The following is an 18,772-nucleotide window of genomic DNA, read 5'->3' on the forward strand; positions in this document are numbered from 1 at the left end:
ACCAGAAGTCTGCGTCCATTAATTTTCAGTCTGTTTACAGTAGCAGCACATTCTTGCATTTCATTCTAAGGACAGGAAACATATTGATTTAGTTGTCTGTGTACATTTTATCACACTGATTAAGTGCATTTAATTCTGGAAATAGTTGTTATCCAATCACCTGATCTGATTTTAATACTTGTTTGAGCTGTATATACAGTATGTGTACAGATTACATGTGACTCCCAGAATGAACTACTGAACTGTGAAGTGATGGAGAAAATAGGTCAGCATGCCTCCTTGCTATCCACTGGTTTTCTGATAGTGTTGTATTTCTTCTCCCATGTTTCTTGCACTCACCTTGCTCAGAAAGAAGGCTACTTGGGCATGGTCCCACCCCTCGCATTCCTCTCTGGACGGCAGGTTCATTTCTGTCTCAACAGGGAACCTCTGAGCAGGAGTGTGCTTTTGGAAGTATAGTAATAGACTGACCCGTCATGCACGACAGCTCCAGCACACCAGCACAGCTTCAGCAGGGAGAAGTACACACGGGGAGGTCACCTCATTAAAACCAACACACATTATCCGTCTCCCTCGGCTTCATCCATAAGTAATGTGGCAATTGGCGGTATTTTCTCAAAATGTTTAAATTGTACCGGAGATTGCGTTGCGCCATCGACAAAAGGGAAGCAGGGACTTCCTCAAAGTCATTCTATATTAAAACTTTGAGAAACAAATGTGTCATAATAGTGGGATTTGATTTTCACCTCCAAGCACAGCCATGCTTCATTTACCGTCAGACAAAGTGTGTAATTTACCACACATTTATTTTTATTTCAAGGTGGAACCTTATTTAAGTTGCGAGACTATGCAGATTCCAATGGAAAGCAAGGGGAAAGATTGCTAACAGCTGCACTCTCTCAAATGAAGGACATGTAGCAATATGGTAGATAGATAGATAGATAGATAGATAGATAGATAGATAGATAGATAGATAGATAGATAGATAGATAGATAGATAGATAGATAGATAGATAGATAGATAGATAGATAGATAGATAGATAGATAGATGAGTGTATCAATGTTAGTAAGGGCAGACAACTTGTGACTTGTGCTGCTTTCAAATGGAACTCCTGACTTAGCTTAGCATTAATACTTCAGAGTTAAAAAATGTGTCTACAAGCACATTTAAAGCTCACACTGTATCTCATTGCTTCAACACAAACACAAAGTTGGAAGATAAAGTAGTGCGTGTAAGAGATAATAAGTTAATCACCTGGTTGCAGCACCCTATTTAATGTGCAGGTATGAGAGTGTTATCAATCTAACTCTTGGCAATAAAGCTAATAAGCATATTTCCACCATCACAACCTTCAGCCTTGACTTTGTAAAAGTTCAAGACACCATTCAGTGTAATCTTTATTGTCTACCGTATGTACAGTATGCATTTATGATTTTCCTTTATGCTTTAAAGATCTTTATGTTCATTGTGTTAATAGTGTTTAAAAGTAGTGTTTGATCATTCTTAAAAGTAACTGAAAACCTATAAACACAGCCGCACACTTCCTTAACACATGCAAATCAAAAAAGTACATCCAATAAACAAAAGGAGACCATTACTTCTCTTCATATCACTTTGGTTTGTTAGTGGGGTATTTCTGTTATACAACCTTTTACTTTGTTCGGAAGCATTCTCAGTCTGAAATATTGAAGATACAAAACAGTAGCTCTTCAGCAAGAAAACTGGATAATAAGACTTACCTCCAGGCTGTGTTGTTCTTCTTTATTTATTTTTCTATGCTCTGTTGGCTGTTGATTTTAAAACGTAGAAAGCATACTAAACGTGGCACCTTATGGGAGCCTACGTTCTCAAACCAATGCTGACTGCTGGGAGCGTTCAGGTGTTGATGTCATCGTGGTGTTTCATTGTAAATATTCTGTCTATCGAGATAAAATCTGAGAATAAGACACTTTTTGGCCTGTCTCATTTTGCTTTTTAATTTCTTCTTCTTAAGAGGCTTAAAAGCCGCTCCAATCAATATTTTATATGAATGCAGGTAAAATACTACGTAACCTAATTACTTTGAAGAGGGGTCTGTTTACATTGACAGAGCATCAGAAAATCAGCTATCTCTACAACTGCCGTCACCTTTATGCAGCATTTTAGTGACTTTTAGGTAATCGTTTCAGTATTAGGTAATTGTTAGAGCCAGAAATTGTTTCTCACTATTGAATAAGTGGTTATCATAATACGCGTCCCAAATGCAAGGGCTAGTAGGCGCCTACTGAACCTGCAGGGTGTAACCTCCAGTGGAAATATTCAGGTGTAGTAGTATAAAGAGTGACAAAGTCTGTAAGAAAGCAGTTTGGGGGCAGCTGGATGGATCAAACAGGACTTTCACCACGGCAACTGTGGTTTATACCCTGTTAGGGTAAGTTATGGAATGTCTTAAAGGAGCAGTGTGTATTATTTAGTTGTATCTTGTGGTGAGGTTGCAGATTACAACCAACACAACACCCCTCACAGCTTTCCCACTGCTCAGGGAATTACAGGGAACATCAGGAAATTTTAAAAACTCTTCTCCAGACAGGGAAAGTTAGGGAATTTGATATTCTTTTGGGCCAAGTCATGGAATATCTGGGAATTTTGTTTGCATGTTTACATTTTAGTTTATATTTTCCAGCATTCAAAAAGAAGTATTGTCAGCAAAATTAACTTTAGGTATAAAGAAGAGTCTCATATATATCATTTTGGGATGTGACCATTGTTGTCTTAGATCATATTTCTTATCAGTTCACAACTTACTGACATTGTTTTCACCACAACCTGGGAACATGAGCGGCTGTAATGTCACAAGATATTATAACAAAGCAATAAGTTAAAAAGACTTTTAAAACATTTTATTTTCTGCCCTTTCTAAACTAATCTGAATATGTGTGCTAATTGTAATTATTAGATTTTATTGTGCACCGACAGAGCTACTGAAGGAAGTTAGATGTTAAATTGGATTCATTGCACTTGCATTGATTGCTGCTGGCAGTGTTAGAGCCATTTGTCTTAGCAATGTTAGAATTTCTTTGGTCTCCAGTTTGGATGGGGGCCAGCACCCTCATCTACAGCTGAGTGATTGGGGGAGGAGGAGAGGGCTAAGGGAGGGGGTGTAAATAGTCAAACAATTAGTCGCGTCTGCCCTGTGACACCCGTTAACCCTCAGAACTCCATGCTAATGAGAGCTGTGTAATAATTTCTGTCTAGCAGACAGAAGCAAGGTGTGCTTATTAAAGTGATGAAGTGAACAGAGGCTATGGTAATTAGATGTAGAACCGAGGCCTCTAATGATCTTCTCCCCTTCGCCTAAATAAACAAATCATTCCTGTTTGGTCTGCTGAAGCAGATGCATTATTGTAGATAATTACAGCAAAGGCGCATTTAAACCTTTTCTTTCGCATTGTTGACCGCTGCAACAGAGGACTCAAAACAACAGGAGGCAGTGGCTTGTGTTGTAATTATTAAAGGAATAGATGAGTTCAGCAGATTAAATCTATTTCCAGTGTGCGTTCCTGACCATTGCATACGCAGCTATATTCCCCAGATAAATGCTCCTAATCATCAACGGCTTGCATATACTGTACCTGTACGTGTGGAGAGGCCGTGTGAGAGCTTGTGGGCTCTCGGGGGAAATGCCCACAAAGGCTCACATTTTTTAGTCACTGAGCTAATTAAAGTGGGAGAGCAGATGGTACAGACTTGCTTCGGACATAATGAGACGGTGAGCGGCGAGATGAACCGGACATGGCAGGACAGCTGTGAGAGGTTTGCGAGGTGACCAGAATTCAGGCATCTCCCAGGAGTGGGGCTTCACTCCAGCCAAGAGAGTGCAGTCACAACTCCCTGAAAACTTTCTGTAGCTTTTTAAAAAGCCACTGTTTACTTCCTCCAAACACGTGTTTGCTGATCAACTTTTGCTGGAAGTGAATAAAACTACGCCAACAGTGTGTTTTTGTTATCTTTTTTTTCTCACCTCCTCAATAGTTCTATCTCGGCAGGTGTTTTTTGGTAAACACCAAATCCTCGACACCTGTTGCCAGAGGCTTTTCCTGTCTGTCGACTCTTACCAGCTCTGCTCCAACCGACACCCTGTCCCACTGCTGGGGAAATGAAAAAAAAAAGAGAGAGAAAGCTACAAGTGTGAAATAAAAAACAATTTTTTTTTCTCTGGATCGAAGTTGAGTTGCACATGACCACAGCGTCAAAAAAAAAAAATCACACAAAGCAGGAATTCCTAGAGGTGCAGACAGTTCCTCTCAAAAGAGATGTTTCACGCACCTATTGTGCCTCGTGCGAGGAAGAGGTCGAGGCCAGCGGAGGCCAGCGTTACCAGGCGTGCGGAGGTGAAGTTCGAGGATGTCAGACTGTACCTCGTGGAGAGGAAAATGGGCAGCAGCAGGAGAAGCTTTCTGACCGAGCTGGCCAGGTCGAAGGGCTTTATTGTGGAAGACGTCCTCAGGTTAGGAAAAAAACTTGACTTTTTGTCGTTCACAGGGCTAAAAGCTTTTCTGAATGGGGAGCTGAAGACACGCAGGAATGAAGGTCGTCGGGGGGGATGCAGGAGTAGTTTCTAATACCAGACAGGATGGCTTGACCTTGTGGTTAGTATTCAAGGGCTTTTTTGTAACCGTAGCGAAACGGAAGTTCAAAATAGTCATTAAAGGCCTGATTCGGTGTGGTTGTACTGTTGTGATCCTGAAATAAACATTTATTTATAGTCTGGAGAAGCAGTTAAAAAATTATGTAATGAAAATCTGTGCACAGAATTTTGGATTTAAGTAAAACCTAGACTTTGATCAGAAACGACTGATCAGGCTAGAATAAAAAAGATGCAAAGACACTATTGGGGAGTTCTTGAGTGAGATATTCAGTGTTACGCTGTGCCATTTTTTTTCACACACTTCCACCCATTTAACTTTTTTCGAAGTTATCTTCCAATTAGCTAATTAGAGAGCCACTATTGTCTCGTGAATAGTTAACTACGAAGGGTGAGGGCATCGATACTGCCTCTGCTTCACCTTAGAGGATTTCCTTTTGGAGCCATAAGTCACAGGTCCTACATTTAATATGTTTAAAGGCGGGGAAGAAATTGGTTAAACCAGCCGCAGCGAGAAAACAACAAACATTAGAGGAAAGGCAAACTTTTTTAACGAGTTTGGCGAAAGTTTTTCGTTAAGTCACAATAAGGAAGAGCTGTGTTGTGAGCTTACGACGGTGAATCATCTATTGTGTGGTAATTATGGCAGCAGTACGGCTTCATTTTTTCTGCGTTGAAAGTATCTTTAAATCCCAAACTGTGAGCGCAGCAGAAGTCCTCTGCTTGACACCAGCAATGCCTCAGTCAGGCTCCTGTGGGGCCATGCAGGGACACTGTTGATGCAACCTCCCATTTAAAAAAAAGAAAAAAGAAAAAAAGTTTTTGAGGCTGGGCAGGTGGGGCTCAGAGTTTGAGCTTTTCCTGTGAGCGTGTATGTGTGTGTGTGTGTGTGTGTGTGTGTGTGTGTGTGTGTGTGTGTCTATGTGTGTATGTGTGTGTCTTCCGTTGCTTCACTTTCATTCACTGTGTGGGCCGTTCTTCAAATTCATGTTACCTTGAGGTTAAAAAGTGGTTGAAGTTAAGCATATGATTTAAGTGCTATGTTCAGTATGCAGTCAATGTAAAAACAGTGTAGTGTAAAAAAAAATGTGTGTGTTTAATGCGTGTCTTAGTGTGCCTGCCAGCCGTGCGCCAGCTTGGCCATGGCAGCATTCCCAGAAACACAGCTTGAGCGCTCCTACGGTTACACTTGGCTTGATACAATTGTTTGAAACCAACGACAGGAAGTAGAGCGTGCCTGCCTCAAACTGACATTAATTCTGCAAGCTGACAAAACTGATATCAGCTGCAGTTTGATAGCAACACCTCCCGTATCTAGTCTTACACAAGTTATAGGCAGACTGCCTTGAGCATATGGTCAGATACGCTGTGCGCATTTCCCCAGTGCATAAAGGAATGTGTTCACACACACACACACACACACACACACACACACACACACACACACACACACACACACACACACACACACACACACGTCTCCCCATGTCTAAATTTCAAGTCTGATGCATGACCGTGGATCCAAATATCGACATGTTTGTCCTGGTTGACTGATGATCTGCATCAAATGCTGTTTCACGAATGGTAATAACACAGACATGCTTTATGTTATGGCCACCAGTTCTAATTATTTTTGGTTAACTTTGTTTCTGAGAAATTGTGGTGTGTCCATCAGTTTGGCTGACAGGTCTCCATACAACAATATTCCTGAGCTCAGACACTAGCCGGAGTGGTCGGGGATTCAAGACCCTTTGTTGTTGTGGTTGTTAACAAGTAATTAACATTGCAGACAGCAACAGAAGCAGCTGTTAGCTCAGGTGACAGAAGTGAAAGACTGATAACTGGATGTTTCTTGCTGAAATGCACCTTCGAAGACATAATCAGCGTCTCCCCTGTGAGTTTTATGTTCATCACAGAACCAGATCTTTGGTAACACAGTTAATGATTGAACCAGGAGTTTCATGTCTATATCTATGAAATGAGCCACATAATATTTTCTATGGAAAAAAATAGATGTGGCTTTTATACACACTATAAAGTGGTGAGTGGAATAGCTACCTGGAGATATTATTAATCCTTAGCATTTTTCAAAACAATGGACCTTTGATTTTAGACAGTTGAAGAAAAGTGTTCGACCTGGAGACAGTTGATTATGTCGACCAATGAAACAATTGTCCTGGGCGCATTTCATCAGCTGTCGTTAGCTTGCAACATTTGTTTGTTCTTCGTCTTTGGTATTGTCCTAAGAGACTAGAGCTAAAGTGAACAGGTTCCAGCCATGCAGCATACGTACCAATTAATGATATTAAAATCTGTGATTTACTGTAGAGCTGGCAAGTTATAAGTTTGATAAGAAAAGGCATGGTTGTTATTTCCTTCCTTGTTTTCTGAGAGCTTACCAATATACTGTGCTTATTGCGATTTATTTATCACATTTATTTTTAACACAGTGTATCCACACAGAATAATGCAGTATCAAATGGTGCAGAACTCTGAAGCTATAGGCTGCTAGTGTTGCCTGTACTCTAGTTAGAAAGGACAATGTCTTGCAGGTTATGTGAGAGTGGAAAACTGCAACAGTTCAATACATGTCATACACTTGTGCTCTTGTAGTTTTTGTTTTGGACAGTTTGAAAAAAAAAACAAAAAACATCCACACTTTTTATGTGCCGTATTTCTTTTACATCACCCCCATTCAAGCTGCTTCAACATACACAGAAAACCAAAGTGTGACTGCCATGCATTGACTACACACTTGCTGTTTTGAGGAGTGTTTAACAGCAAACCCATTGGTTATTTTTTCATGTTTGTGATATGACATGTTGACAGATTGTGGAAGCTGCTCTTCTTGACTGAATATAATAGTATTTTAAGTCAATTTCCATATTCATTCATTTATTATCAAAACTAAAATTTTACTACTTACAACAGCCATGTGTATCTCTGTGATGAGGAAGGAGCAGCTGTAAGAGGGAAACAGATGAAACCTCAGCGTGGTGAAAAAAATCTGTTCTGGACATACTCTCCCTTTGATCAGCCTGTTGGTTTTGACTTTTGGAAGAAAAAGGAGGGTAGCAACTGACAGTAACAGGGCAGACAAACGACTCGAGAGAATTCTCCGTATCAAAGCCCATTGACTTTAGCCTGTCCTTGTGTCTGAGCTCAGAGTCCCACTGATTCTGGGAAGTACAATCTGGTGCTGGGCTGACTTCCTCACTCATTTGCATGCCAATCTGTTGTTTTGCATGCGATGCAGCTACACATTAAGATAAGGATCCCACATTTTATGAATAGATTATATTTAGGTAAACATGGCTCGAGGATAGAGTGTTTTTTTTTAAATTTTTTTTTTACTATTATCTTTAATCTTGTAGCAACATTGCAATTCAACCCCTCGTGTTTTTAAAGGACAATCAACCTACAGTGGTGCTTGAAAGTTTGTGAACAGGTTTTCACACAAGTCCTAGAAGTAGATAATATAACAAATGAGGCCAAAATATCATACTTGGTAATTTATTCATTAAGGGAAATTTTCTAATATTACATATCTGTGAGTGGCAAAAGTATGTGAGCTTCTAGGATGTTTAAAATTTTAATAACAGGGATCTATCAAAGTTTGACCTTTACAATACATGCATGTGGCAGTGTATCATGCCACAAACAGAGGAGATTTCTGAAGAGCTCACAAAAGATTGTTGATTCTCATCAGGCTGTAAAATGATACAAAACCATCACTCGAGATTTTGGGCTTCACCAAATCACAGATGGATTGTGTACAGATGGACGAAACTCACTCCCCAAGAGTGATCGACCAGCAAAGATCACTCCAAGAACATGGCGTGAAAGAGTGCGTGAGGTCACAAAATAGCTCAGGGTAACTTTTAAGGAATTGAAGGCTTCTTTCATATTGGGAAATATTAATGACCATGAGTACACCATCAGGACAACACTGAACAACAGTGGTTTGCATTGCAGGGTGGCAAGGAGAAAGTCACTGCTCTCCAAAACAAACATTGTTGCCTGTCTGCAAAAATCATGTGGACAAGGCTTCTAAAGACATGTTTTATGGACATATGGAACCAAAACACCAAAACCAAAAATGGGAACTCTTTGTTTTAAATGAAGAGTGTTATTTTAGGAAAACTGCATTCCAGCACAACAACCTTATCCCATCTCTGAAGCTTGGTGGTGGTAGTATCATGGTAGAAAATCTGTCAGTGAACTGAAACTCAAGAGAAAGTGGGTCATGCAGTCAGACAACAATCCAAAGCACACAAGCTGTTCTGACGAAGAAAGGTTAAAGAAGAATAAAGTTAATATTTTGGAGTGGCCCAGTCAAAGTCCTGTCCTCAGTCTACTAGAAGTGTCGTGCAGGGACCTGAAGTGAGCAGATCATGTGAGGAAACCAACCAACATGTCAGAGTTTAAACTTTTCTGTACAAATGAATGGGCTAAAATTTCTCCAAGCTGATGTTCAGGACTGATCAGCAGTTAGCAGAAACGTTCAGTTTAAGTTATTGCTGCACAACCTGGGTCACACCAGATACTGAAAGCAAAGGCTCACATACTTTTACCACTCACAGATAGGTAATATGGGATAATTTTCCAAACAAATAACAACAGATAATATTTGGCTCTCATTCTTTTAATTGGGTTCTCGTTATCAATGTTTTTAGGACTTTTGTTCAAATATGATGATATTTTAGGTCACATTTCTGCAGAAATATAGAAATAATAGAAAACCACTAAGAGCTATCACTGTTCACAGAAAGTAAATCTAAGCTCTTGGAGGTAAAGTTGTGTCCTTTAGACACCTCAATTGTGTCTGTTTGAGCAGCTCTTTGTCCATGTCTTTGTAATGGGGAGGATTTTGTTTTAACATAGACCATCAGTGGCCAGACAGCTAGACAGCATGTTGAGCAGATAGAGGATTAGTTTCGCCAGTGATTTGGCCAATTAGGCTTCAGCCTGAGCTCTGCTGGGACCTCCCTTAAGGGGTCTTTCCACTGCTTTACCCACGCCAACAGAGGAAGAGGAGGAGCATGCTGAGGGTAATTATGCATGGCTGGGCGCCCTGATTGGGTACGGTACTTAGATGCCGTGGCAGGAAGCGGAGACGAGGAGGCCGTGATGTGATAAAAAAAATCTGTTGAGAAAGTCTCAGTGGAAACGAAGGAGGCACTGGTTGAATGAGTTCAGCTATCAAACAGTGGAGGGAGGCACTGAGAGTTGGTGGTGATTGTTGTTTACCCAGTGTGGATCCCCAAACAGCACAAGTCAGACTGTGATGCTGAGATCTGAGCTGCATTTCAAAAGCTTCACTTGCACCCATGCACTCTCTAAAATGCTGCTGAGACCAAGACAGGAAAGTTCTTTGTGTTAAATTGAGCAGCGAAGGAAATATTTCAGTCAAACAATCAGTCATGGAATTCTACTAATCCATTAACTGTATTTATGTTTTTGTCTGCTTATTTTACATTAAGAGACATTTTATTACTTAAAGGCCCCAAAAGGGTCATTTTTAAAATCAAGTTGAACAGTTTTGGTTGGTTAACATAAGAGATTTACATGAGTGGGCGGGTCTTGATTGGAGAAAGGTGATGTCACATGTTTTCAGGCACCAATCAGAAGTTAGCATCTTTTTAATCAAACCTTAGGTGGCTGTGTTGAGGCTGTGTTTATGGATCTCTCAAATTTGATGAAAACACACTCACACTGTCCTGATGAAGAAAATCAGCTGAATGAATAAATAATACATAAAGTTAATTTTTATCAAAACATGTTGATTGTTGCTTATAAGGAATATTTATCACCAAAGAGAAGTAGTTAAGGTTTGGAACCAAGTTTTTGGGGTATTCAAAGTGGTAACAATCCAAATTAGTATATTTATTTATATATATTTGTCTTGGTTACATGTGAAAAGGATCGCTTATACTCTGCAATTCTCAGCTTTGCGGAGCTCTTAAGCATGTTTTAAGTTCATCAACCTGGACACTATTTTCCCATTATTTTTGGTTAAAGTGACTACACTTCAGTCGACATCCACAAAACAGGCTGCAATGTAAAACGTTGGCAGGCTTTTTGGAGTCAACATCTAGCTGCACCCGGTGGATTGCAGTTTAAGGCACTTCCGCATCGGCCTAATTTTTCAGAGCCAGAAGCTACGTCCACTTTTATGTCTATATCTCTCTTTATATCTATAGTCAATGGTCAAAATACTCCCTGCAGACTGGCCTGCATGGCGCAGTGTGTGCACTGTTAGCATCCATTGGTTGGACAACCAGCCACCACTTCAGTGTGTCCATATTAGGAATGGGTCATGGTTTTCAATACTCATTAAATGATAAAAAAAAAAAAAAAATCAAAGTGTATGTGATTAACACAACAGGCTTCCGCTCTCCAACTCTTACTTACGTTTCCACCGTTGCTGTCCTGCAACAAGTCATCTCTTGCGAGACTTCAGACCAACATTTTTGTTTCAGATTCGGTTAAGTGAAATTAAGCTTTCCTTAAAGTGATGTTCACTCTTCTCCTTGGTTGTTGACATACCTAAATACAACCATAAACTGATGTTTTGAGTTTTCTGACAGCTCTTTTTTCTCTCCATCCACAGCGAGGCGGTCACTCACGTGGTATCAGAGGACTGCCAGGCTTCATCTCTTTGGACGTGGCTAAAGACATGCGGCCTGAAGGATCTACCCATGATGCATGTGTTGGACATCAGATGGTTCACTGACAGCATGAGAGAGGGGAGACCTGTTGCTGTGGAGACCAGACACCTCATTCAGGTTTGTGTGTGTGTGTGTCACTAACTAAGCAGAAAGATCCAGATAGATATTGGGTTAGCACTAGATGGCACTACAAACCCAACAGGAAATTATAATTTGAGGAATCATAAACTTGTAATAATTCTTTATGAAAGAAAAGTACATATATATTTTCAATCTGGGTATATAGGCTTCTTCTTCCTCCTGCAAATCTATGAAGTCAAGGGGCTCTTAAAAGAGGACACATCCAACTCTCTCTCCGTGTCTGCTCGTATTACCACATTTCACCTCGCTGATAGCAAGAGAAACATCCTCCATATTGCGTGGGAGTGTCAAATGAACCCATCAGCTGGATGTCAGGGCTCAGAGCAGCCCACTAACAGAGACACATACACATGCGAACAGACGTGCACATATTTTCCCCTGTGAATGGCACTATGAGAGCTTGGCAGCATATATAGATCCAAAGTAAAGAAATATGTTGTCTCCTTTTTTCATTCTGCAGTAGAGAAGAGAAAAACACAAGCCAGGTTGCCATCTACGTTTTCAGTCACGAAGAAAGTGCACGTGAAATCCCTCCTTTTCTAAAAATGCTTTTGTCTTGCTTCCACATGGGCAGCCTAAGTGTGGCACATGGGTTTCGCACGTCTAACATCATTCGGAGACGAGGCTAATGATGCCATGCTGACATTTATTGACCCGTCTCCCCAGGTAACCGCTTGGCCCCACTTCTCTGCTTGTTTTGCAATGCGGCTCCTCTCGGAGGCAAACGAGGTAATACGCGGTGGCATTTATGCGCGCAGCGCTTCCAGTAGATTGTTTTTTATGAGTGATAAATCCATTTAAGGAGCTCCCATGTAGAGATAAAATATTCCCCAAACAGGCTACTTCTTGGGCACATTTGCCTGCGGCTCTTTATGGTAGTCTGAGGTGCAGCGTGTTTTACTGTCATAAATATTCTACGGCAAGTCAGGGAGGAACTTAAAGTATTAAACCCATTGAAATGTAATATTTTCCATTACTTTCCTGACGTGCAGAGAAGCGGTGTAGCCTGTCTAAATGGCGATGTGATAAGATGTAGGGAATGAAAATGGAAATGATTGCCAGAGAGTCAGAGCTTGCATCTGGTTTGTGAATTGCTTTCACTCTTAGGAGACAGGTGTCTGAGGAAGTGGGTTAGTAGGTAGGTGCAGAGGCAAGCAGCTTCCCTTAAGAAGTGGAACCTTCCTGACCTCAGTGGCCCGAGAGGATTTCTTTTAACCCACCTGAGAACACTCCTCCGCCTGCATGACAGGCTTCAACGTGGAAAGAGGAACCGGTTCAGAGTGCACGAGTGGGCGGGGTACCGCAGTGCTTACTGTACCTTTTCATCTCAGCAGACGGTGTGGAAATGAAGCCCCGGAGTGCGTAGACTGCACACATTATTTTAGTTACATCTAAACCATACAGAAAAGGTGGAGAGGACACAGGAGAGAAGGCCAGGAGGGGATACTGCTGCCTCTGAGATCAGTCAGAGAGCTTTGACTTGCACACAGTTATAGGCCTGTATAATAACTGAGCCCAGATGGGGAAAACCAACCTCTGCATGCTGATGCACAGACGTTTGTCTCCACGGACCCGCAATCCCATATTGGATTAAACAAACTGCTGCTGAGGTGGAAAAGTGATGGAGAACCCCTGTTGTATTTAGAAGGAACGCAGTCGGGGAGTTTCTAAGGCAGTTTTACTTTTGATTGGCAGAAAAATTGTGCCGTGAAATATATTCAAAGTTATTCACTTTTTTTTTTTTGTGAGGACAGGAAAGGCTCCTGGCAGAGAATAAATGATGAACATTTTTGGAATCCCTTACTGATTGATTCAGCCCAGCAGTGTGAGAGGTACCGGCTCTTTTCATTATCTTTTTGAGACACCCCTGTTCCTCCTGCAGCATCAGGTAGTCAACACCGACTGGTGACAATCTCCCCATCTTCCTCCTCCTCATCCTCATCTCCCGTCCGTATCATTCTCCCGCCCAATCCATGGGTAATTTTATGGACACAATGTTCCCTTTTGTGGTGTTTAATTGTCTGCAAGAATATTAATATTACATTGGTAATCCTTTTGACACATATATTACAAATGGGGAACCATTTCTTCGTCGAATGAAAAGGCAATTTACAGGAGGCAAATTGGATGATGGCAAGCAGATTTGTAATGCCACGGGTTAGGTAGCGTAATGGATTTGGATGCCACCAGACTGTGAGATGAGTGTCATTAGCCTGTTGCCCTGGAGACACAGTCATAAAAATAACTTCTCCAAGGCAAATGGCTCCATTTTTATGTAATTCAATTTGAACTCTTGGCTCTGTGCTCATCGGGAATAGCCTTACACACATTTACACGTTTAGCCTGTCAACAATTTGGGCTCAGAAATGAAGACAGTATATGATGGTGTATGCATGTGTTCACGAGTCTGTGGGTATTTTTGCATGCAGGATACCTTGCCCACAGTGACAGAAGGAACTACGCCCACTGTGTCCACAGTCTCTCAATACGCCTGCCAGAGACGGACAACCCCAGAAAACAACAACAAGATTTTCACAGTAAGAAGCCGCTGCTCTCACCTTGCTCTGGACACAGCTGCACTTTCACATGTTTGGCCACCAGAGGCTGTCGCTCTCACTTTGCAGTGTAAAAAGCTCCCCACCTAATCTGTTCTGCTCTAATTGGATGGCTTGGCTTGCTTCACTCACCGGCGCTCTGACACAACTCTCCCTGAAATACATTAACCTGCAAATGAGTAGCATCTGCAGCTGCGGCACGGCCGAGGCGCAACAGCTGACACGTCCACGATCCCTGCCATGGACACGCCCGGAGGCGCCGTGCGCTCCGCCAAGATGGCCGGTGGACGTGACACTCCTCGCAAGCAATGATGGATCTGTCCCTCGGCCATCTGGTGGGCAGAGTGGGAGGGAGGGGTGGGGAAAGTGGGCGGCTCAGGAAAGGGGCCGCTCAGGTTCTTCCCCTCCACAGAATGGCAGCGAGGATAATTGACTGAGGTGTTGATGAGCGTGAAAGAAAGGGAAAGTGATGTTGCACCGATAATGGCAATTTAGCTGCAGGTGCAGAGTAACAAACAGGTCAGAAAACAGGAAGAAAACATTAATCATGTAGAGCCTTTTTCATTCTCAAACTGAAGCTGTTTTCAGTTCCATAAATGTAAAGCTTTGTTACCCATGTCTTTTTATTGTTATAAATTGAATATCTTTTGTTTCTGACTTAAAAAACAAGCAACTAAAAAATGTCATTTGCGGCTCTGGTTAACTGATTGACATTTTTCCAGCATTTTATGGAGTCAACAGTTAATCTAAAAAAATAATTAATCATACGATAATTGCCAGGATTAATCCATAATGGAAATAGCAATTACTTCTAAATTGAATTGCCCTGCTGTGACCTAAAGGGACATTCACAACATTACATACAGAAGAAAAAGGGACTACATGCAAAAACACATCATCACTCGTTTCCATTTAGCTTCTTCTAATCTGTCTCAGAAGCAGTGTCTTGGTGCTATAGTTGGCCCTGAATATGAAAGTGGTGGTCTGAGATGTGCGATATTACTGTGAACTGATTGGCAAGTGTGTGTCTGTGCGTGTGTTTGTGTGGGAGTGTGGAGACCCGCTGATGAGTTCCTGTAAGACCTATTAAGCACAGCTTACCGAGGGCCTGTGAGGCATCTGTTTCATAATGACTCTTTACTTCCCAGTGATGGCAAATGTACATAATAGATGCACATACGTGTACAGATATCCACCATGGCCAGCTCGCCTGTGTGTGTTAAAACTCTCACACACACATGCACACACACATGCACAGACACGTGTACACGTGGACATGGACGGGCAGATACAGATGAGCACACCCACACATGGCTCACCTGGGGAGGGCTGCTGTTCAATTCTTCATCCCCCGTTTCTTTCCACGGCATTAACTCCATAATTAGCAATCCCACTCAATTTCCTTATCCCCATGATTAACTCATTATCTCCACATAAAGCCACATCAAAGGAGCCTTTTCAGGGCAGAGTGAAAGGTTGTTCTAGCCGTGGACTTTAGGAAACAGCAGGTAAAACACTTCACTGAGGCAGACAAAATGCAATTACAATACAGACAGAAATAAAAGAAATGTCTTGTCTTGCCCTTTGACTGCAAACAGAGTCCCTGTTTGGAAATAAGAAGCAGTCAACCAGCAGACAGGATATGATACTGTAGTGTAGCAGTGCTAATGAGGGGCAAGCTATTGATCCACAATAGTAAAGCAATGCTTGATCTGTCTCGATGTCTGCTTGAACGCGAGGGACAGTAATGATGCATCTAATGAAAAGGCTTTGGAGGGGACAGAGAGACTCGAAAATGTGTATTTGTGCATCTCTATGTTTCTACATATTTCATTTCTTGCTTGTTTTTTTGTTGGTATACAGTACGTGTGGTGGCAAACTGAAGAGTTTCCTAATTATCTCCTTATTTCATTGATCTTCAAAAGGCAAATCTGAACTGATAGATGTTAAGTATTTTGTCATTGAGAATTAAGGGATAGTGGGAACACAGTTTGTACTGCGATTCTACTGGCATTTATTTGGTTTCGGGGGCTTTGCCATCCAGTGTCACATTGCTGGAAGGCGGCCAGATATGGATTACTGCTGCGTCTTCATGGATGTTGTCAATAACGTGCTTGAAAAGTTCATTCTCACTCATTAGCAAGTTCGATGTCAGCTGGCAGCCCTGCAGTGATGAGTGGTCTCAGAGGAGAAGGTGGGGAGAATTTTTAACTCAAACCTTTTACAACTTTTCTTACAAAAGGAAGTTTTAATGCCACAGATTGTTAATAAATATACAAAATTATATACAGCTAACTGTTGAGACAACATCTTGCTATATTAGTTTGTGTCTTCTTTTAGGCTCCTCTTCTGGTTAAGCACAGAGCAGTGGCCCTGTATGTTTTTGGTACATGCAGTGCTGTGTGCCAGTGCTACTGTCACCTAGCAACCAAAACCGTATGAGCTTGTCTCAAACAAAAAAACGAAATGCCCTACCAATCCAACTCATGACTCACAAAAGCTAAACTCCAAGATGGCAGTTTTATTCACAAATATTTGATCTTCATAGTACTTTAGCTGCTTTGCATAATACATATAATGAATGCCACCAGATGGAGTAACATGATTTTAGATAAAGGACCTTAAAACTTTCTAACAGAATATGGATGGCAAAGTCCAGCAACATGTTTCACTTTCGGATCAGTGAAAGAAACGCCCAATCACAAATTTGAGCTATAGTGAGAGATTTTTATCTAATTTTCAGCAAGAAGGTCAATGTGTGAATTTACCAAACAGTCAAACTATCCCTTTAACTACTGCAAGAGATAATGAGGCCCACTGAGGCCACAGTGGGACTTCACAACGTCTGGATTTGTCTTCATATTTGTATAAACACACGACATCAAATGAAAAGCCTGGCTTGTTTTAGTGATACCCATAAAATAAATGCATAAAATTGACCAGATTTCACAGTTGATCCACCAAACCAATTTATTTTACAAAGATACAATGAAGTTGAGTAAATATTCAACACCTTCCGGCTTTAGATGACACGGTTTGTTCGTACAGCTGTACGTGTGGAGAGACAAAGTCTGAGGAAAACCAGGCAATGATTCCAGTAAGGAGGGGTGGAGAGGAGGATTCGGGGCAGCAGGACGCGGCGGTGAAGGAAGAGGAAGTAGGTGGTGCCGGTATCAGGAAGCGAGGATGAGCATCATCTCAGCAACAGCACCCCAGCGAGGTGTCAATCACACCCTGGCAGCAATCGGCCCTTCATTCCACAGCCGTGCACTATTGATTTATTCATTGCCGCTCCCTCTTTATCCCTCACCGTCTCTGCTTCCGTCTCTTTCACTCCCAAAACACTTCTACCTGCCCTTTTGTTATGTCTCACCCCCATGCACCCCCATTCTTGCTGTGCTCTCGCTCACTCTTTTTGTGTCTTGCTGTCTTGCTCTCGCTGTGAGTGGGAAATCCACATCGTATTAACACACACAAGTCGAGCTTATACCCTCTCTCTTCTTAAAAAAAAAAAAAAAAAAAAAAAAATCTGCTTTGCCTCGAGTCTTCTGCTGTCATAATTCCACCGTAAGCCTGACGTACACCGACACGAAAATTGACATTTGTGTCTTGGCTGATTGACGTACAGCCTCAAATACCTTTTCTTTGATAGCAACACACATGCAACACAAATATACTGTACATACACTCAGATACGTACAAGCAAGCACATTGACAAGACTATTGAGTGGACGGGAAGAAAAGAGTAAGTAGGGTAAAGCGGTACAGAGAGGAAGTTGTAAAACATCCAGAATTTGTTTCCCTGCAGCACAAGACCTCCAATGTATTGAAAACAAAAATACCACGGATGAAGAGACGGGCGGAGGCCGTATGGAAGTAATGAACCTTCAATGCATCAAATTGATTTTCCTCATTCACTTGGTGGAGTTCAAAACCTAAAGAGTCAACAAACAAAAGCTATAAAGATCAGAAAAGGATTAAGCAGTTGAGTTTTGTTGGTATTTGGTTGAAAAATAAAATTTGCCACTTTTTAAGTGGATGTGCAATCACTGTGATGGTTTACAACAGGGTTCCCTAACCAGTAGCTCTGGGCTCTGGGTAGCTTGTGAGCTTCTGTTTGAGTATGTGTGTGTGTGTGTGTGTGTGCGTGTGTGTGTGTGTGTGTGTGTGTGTGTGTTTTGTATCATTTTTTTCTTGTTAACGTAAAAGAAACTCATTCAGCTGGTTTGGTGGAGCTCAACTATGTGAATAAATTCATTTTGTCAAAGCAGCTCTCAGAAAGGTTGGAGCACCTGGTTCACAAGGTGCAATCAAAGGTTCAGAAACCATTTCTGTTTCGTCTGAACGAAGCGCAGCACAGGAATAAGCATGAAGCAGGCAGAAGCAGTAACTTTTGCGAATAAGTATGCCAAGTTATGTCACTTGATCAAGATCAGCACCTTAGTTACACATGTTTTTGTGAGCACTTGTACGTGCGCATTTGTGATTTGGACCTGGAACTTGAGTAGCGAGTGCACATCAAATTTTGTGTCAAACTCAAGGAATCCGCAATCGAGACCTCAACGACAATGAAGCAATCAGCTGGGCGACGTGTTTTGAGAGGGGCAGAACTTCACTGTTCAAGACCAAAGAAGGTCAGCAACCAAGAACATGACGGTGGTTTTCTTTGACATTTGCGGGTTTGTGCTCCACAAATCGTCAACACAGACTTGGACCGATTCAGATACATCTGAGTGGAAACAGTCAGTGCAAACGATCTGATCTGTTGTCCAATGGCAA

General features: G+C 41.6%; 2 protein-coding genes across 2 annotated transcripts in view; one reads left to right on the forward strand and one right to left on the reverse strand.

Annotated features, from left to right (window-relative positions):
• The window catches only part of blnk (B cell linker), a 35,815-nt gene extending 21,607 nt beyond the window's left edge, over positions 1 to 14,208 (reverse strand). Inside the window, exons 1-4 of the mRNA XM_069145239.1 lie at positions 13,997 to 14,208; positions 4,003 to 4,129; positions 340 to 506; positions 3 to 65 (exon numbers count right to left, since the gene is read on the reverse strand). Of these exons, the coding sequence (XP_069001340.1) occupies positions 3 to 65; positions 340 to 408 (132 nt within the window). The 5' untranslated portion in view covers positions 409 to 506; positions 4,003 to 4,129; positions 13,997 to 14,208. The remainder of the gene's footprint in view (positions 1 to 2; positions 66 to 339; positions 507 to 4,002; positions 4,130 to 13,996) is intronic.
• Positions 4,291 to 18,772, forward strand: part of dntt (deoxynucleotidyltransferase, terminal) — an 88,612-nt gene continuing 74,130 nt past the window's right edge. Inside the window, exons 1-3 of the mRNA XM_069145241.1 lie at positions 4,291 to 4,488; positions 11,240 to 11,414; positions 13,868 to 13,975. Of these exons, the coding sequence (XP_069001342.1) occupies positions 4,295 to 4,488; positions 11,240 to 11,414; positions 13,868 to 13,975 (477 nt within the window). The 5' untranslated portion in view covers positions 4,291 to 4,294. The remainder of the gene's footprint in view (positions 4,489 to 11,239; positions 11,415 to 13,867; positions 13,976 to 18,772) is intronic.

The sequence above is a fragment of the Embiotoca jacksoni genome, unplaced genomic scaffold (genome assembly GCF_022577435.1).
Source record: "Embiotoca jacksoni isolate LCO1_2020_lvr unplaced genomic scaffold, fEmbJac1.0.p SCAF_12, whole genome shotgun sequence".
NCBI classification, from domain to species: Eukaryota; Metazoa; Chordata; class Actinopteri; family Embiotocidae; genus Embiotoca; species Embiotoca jacksoni.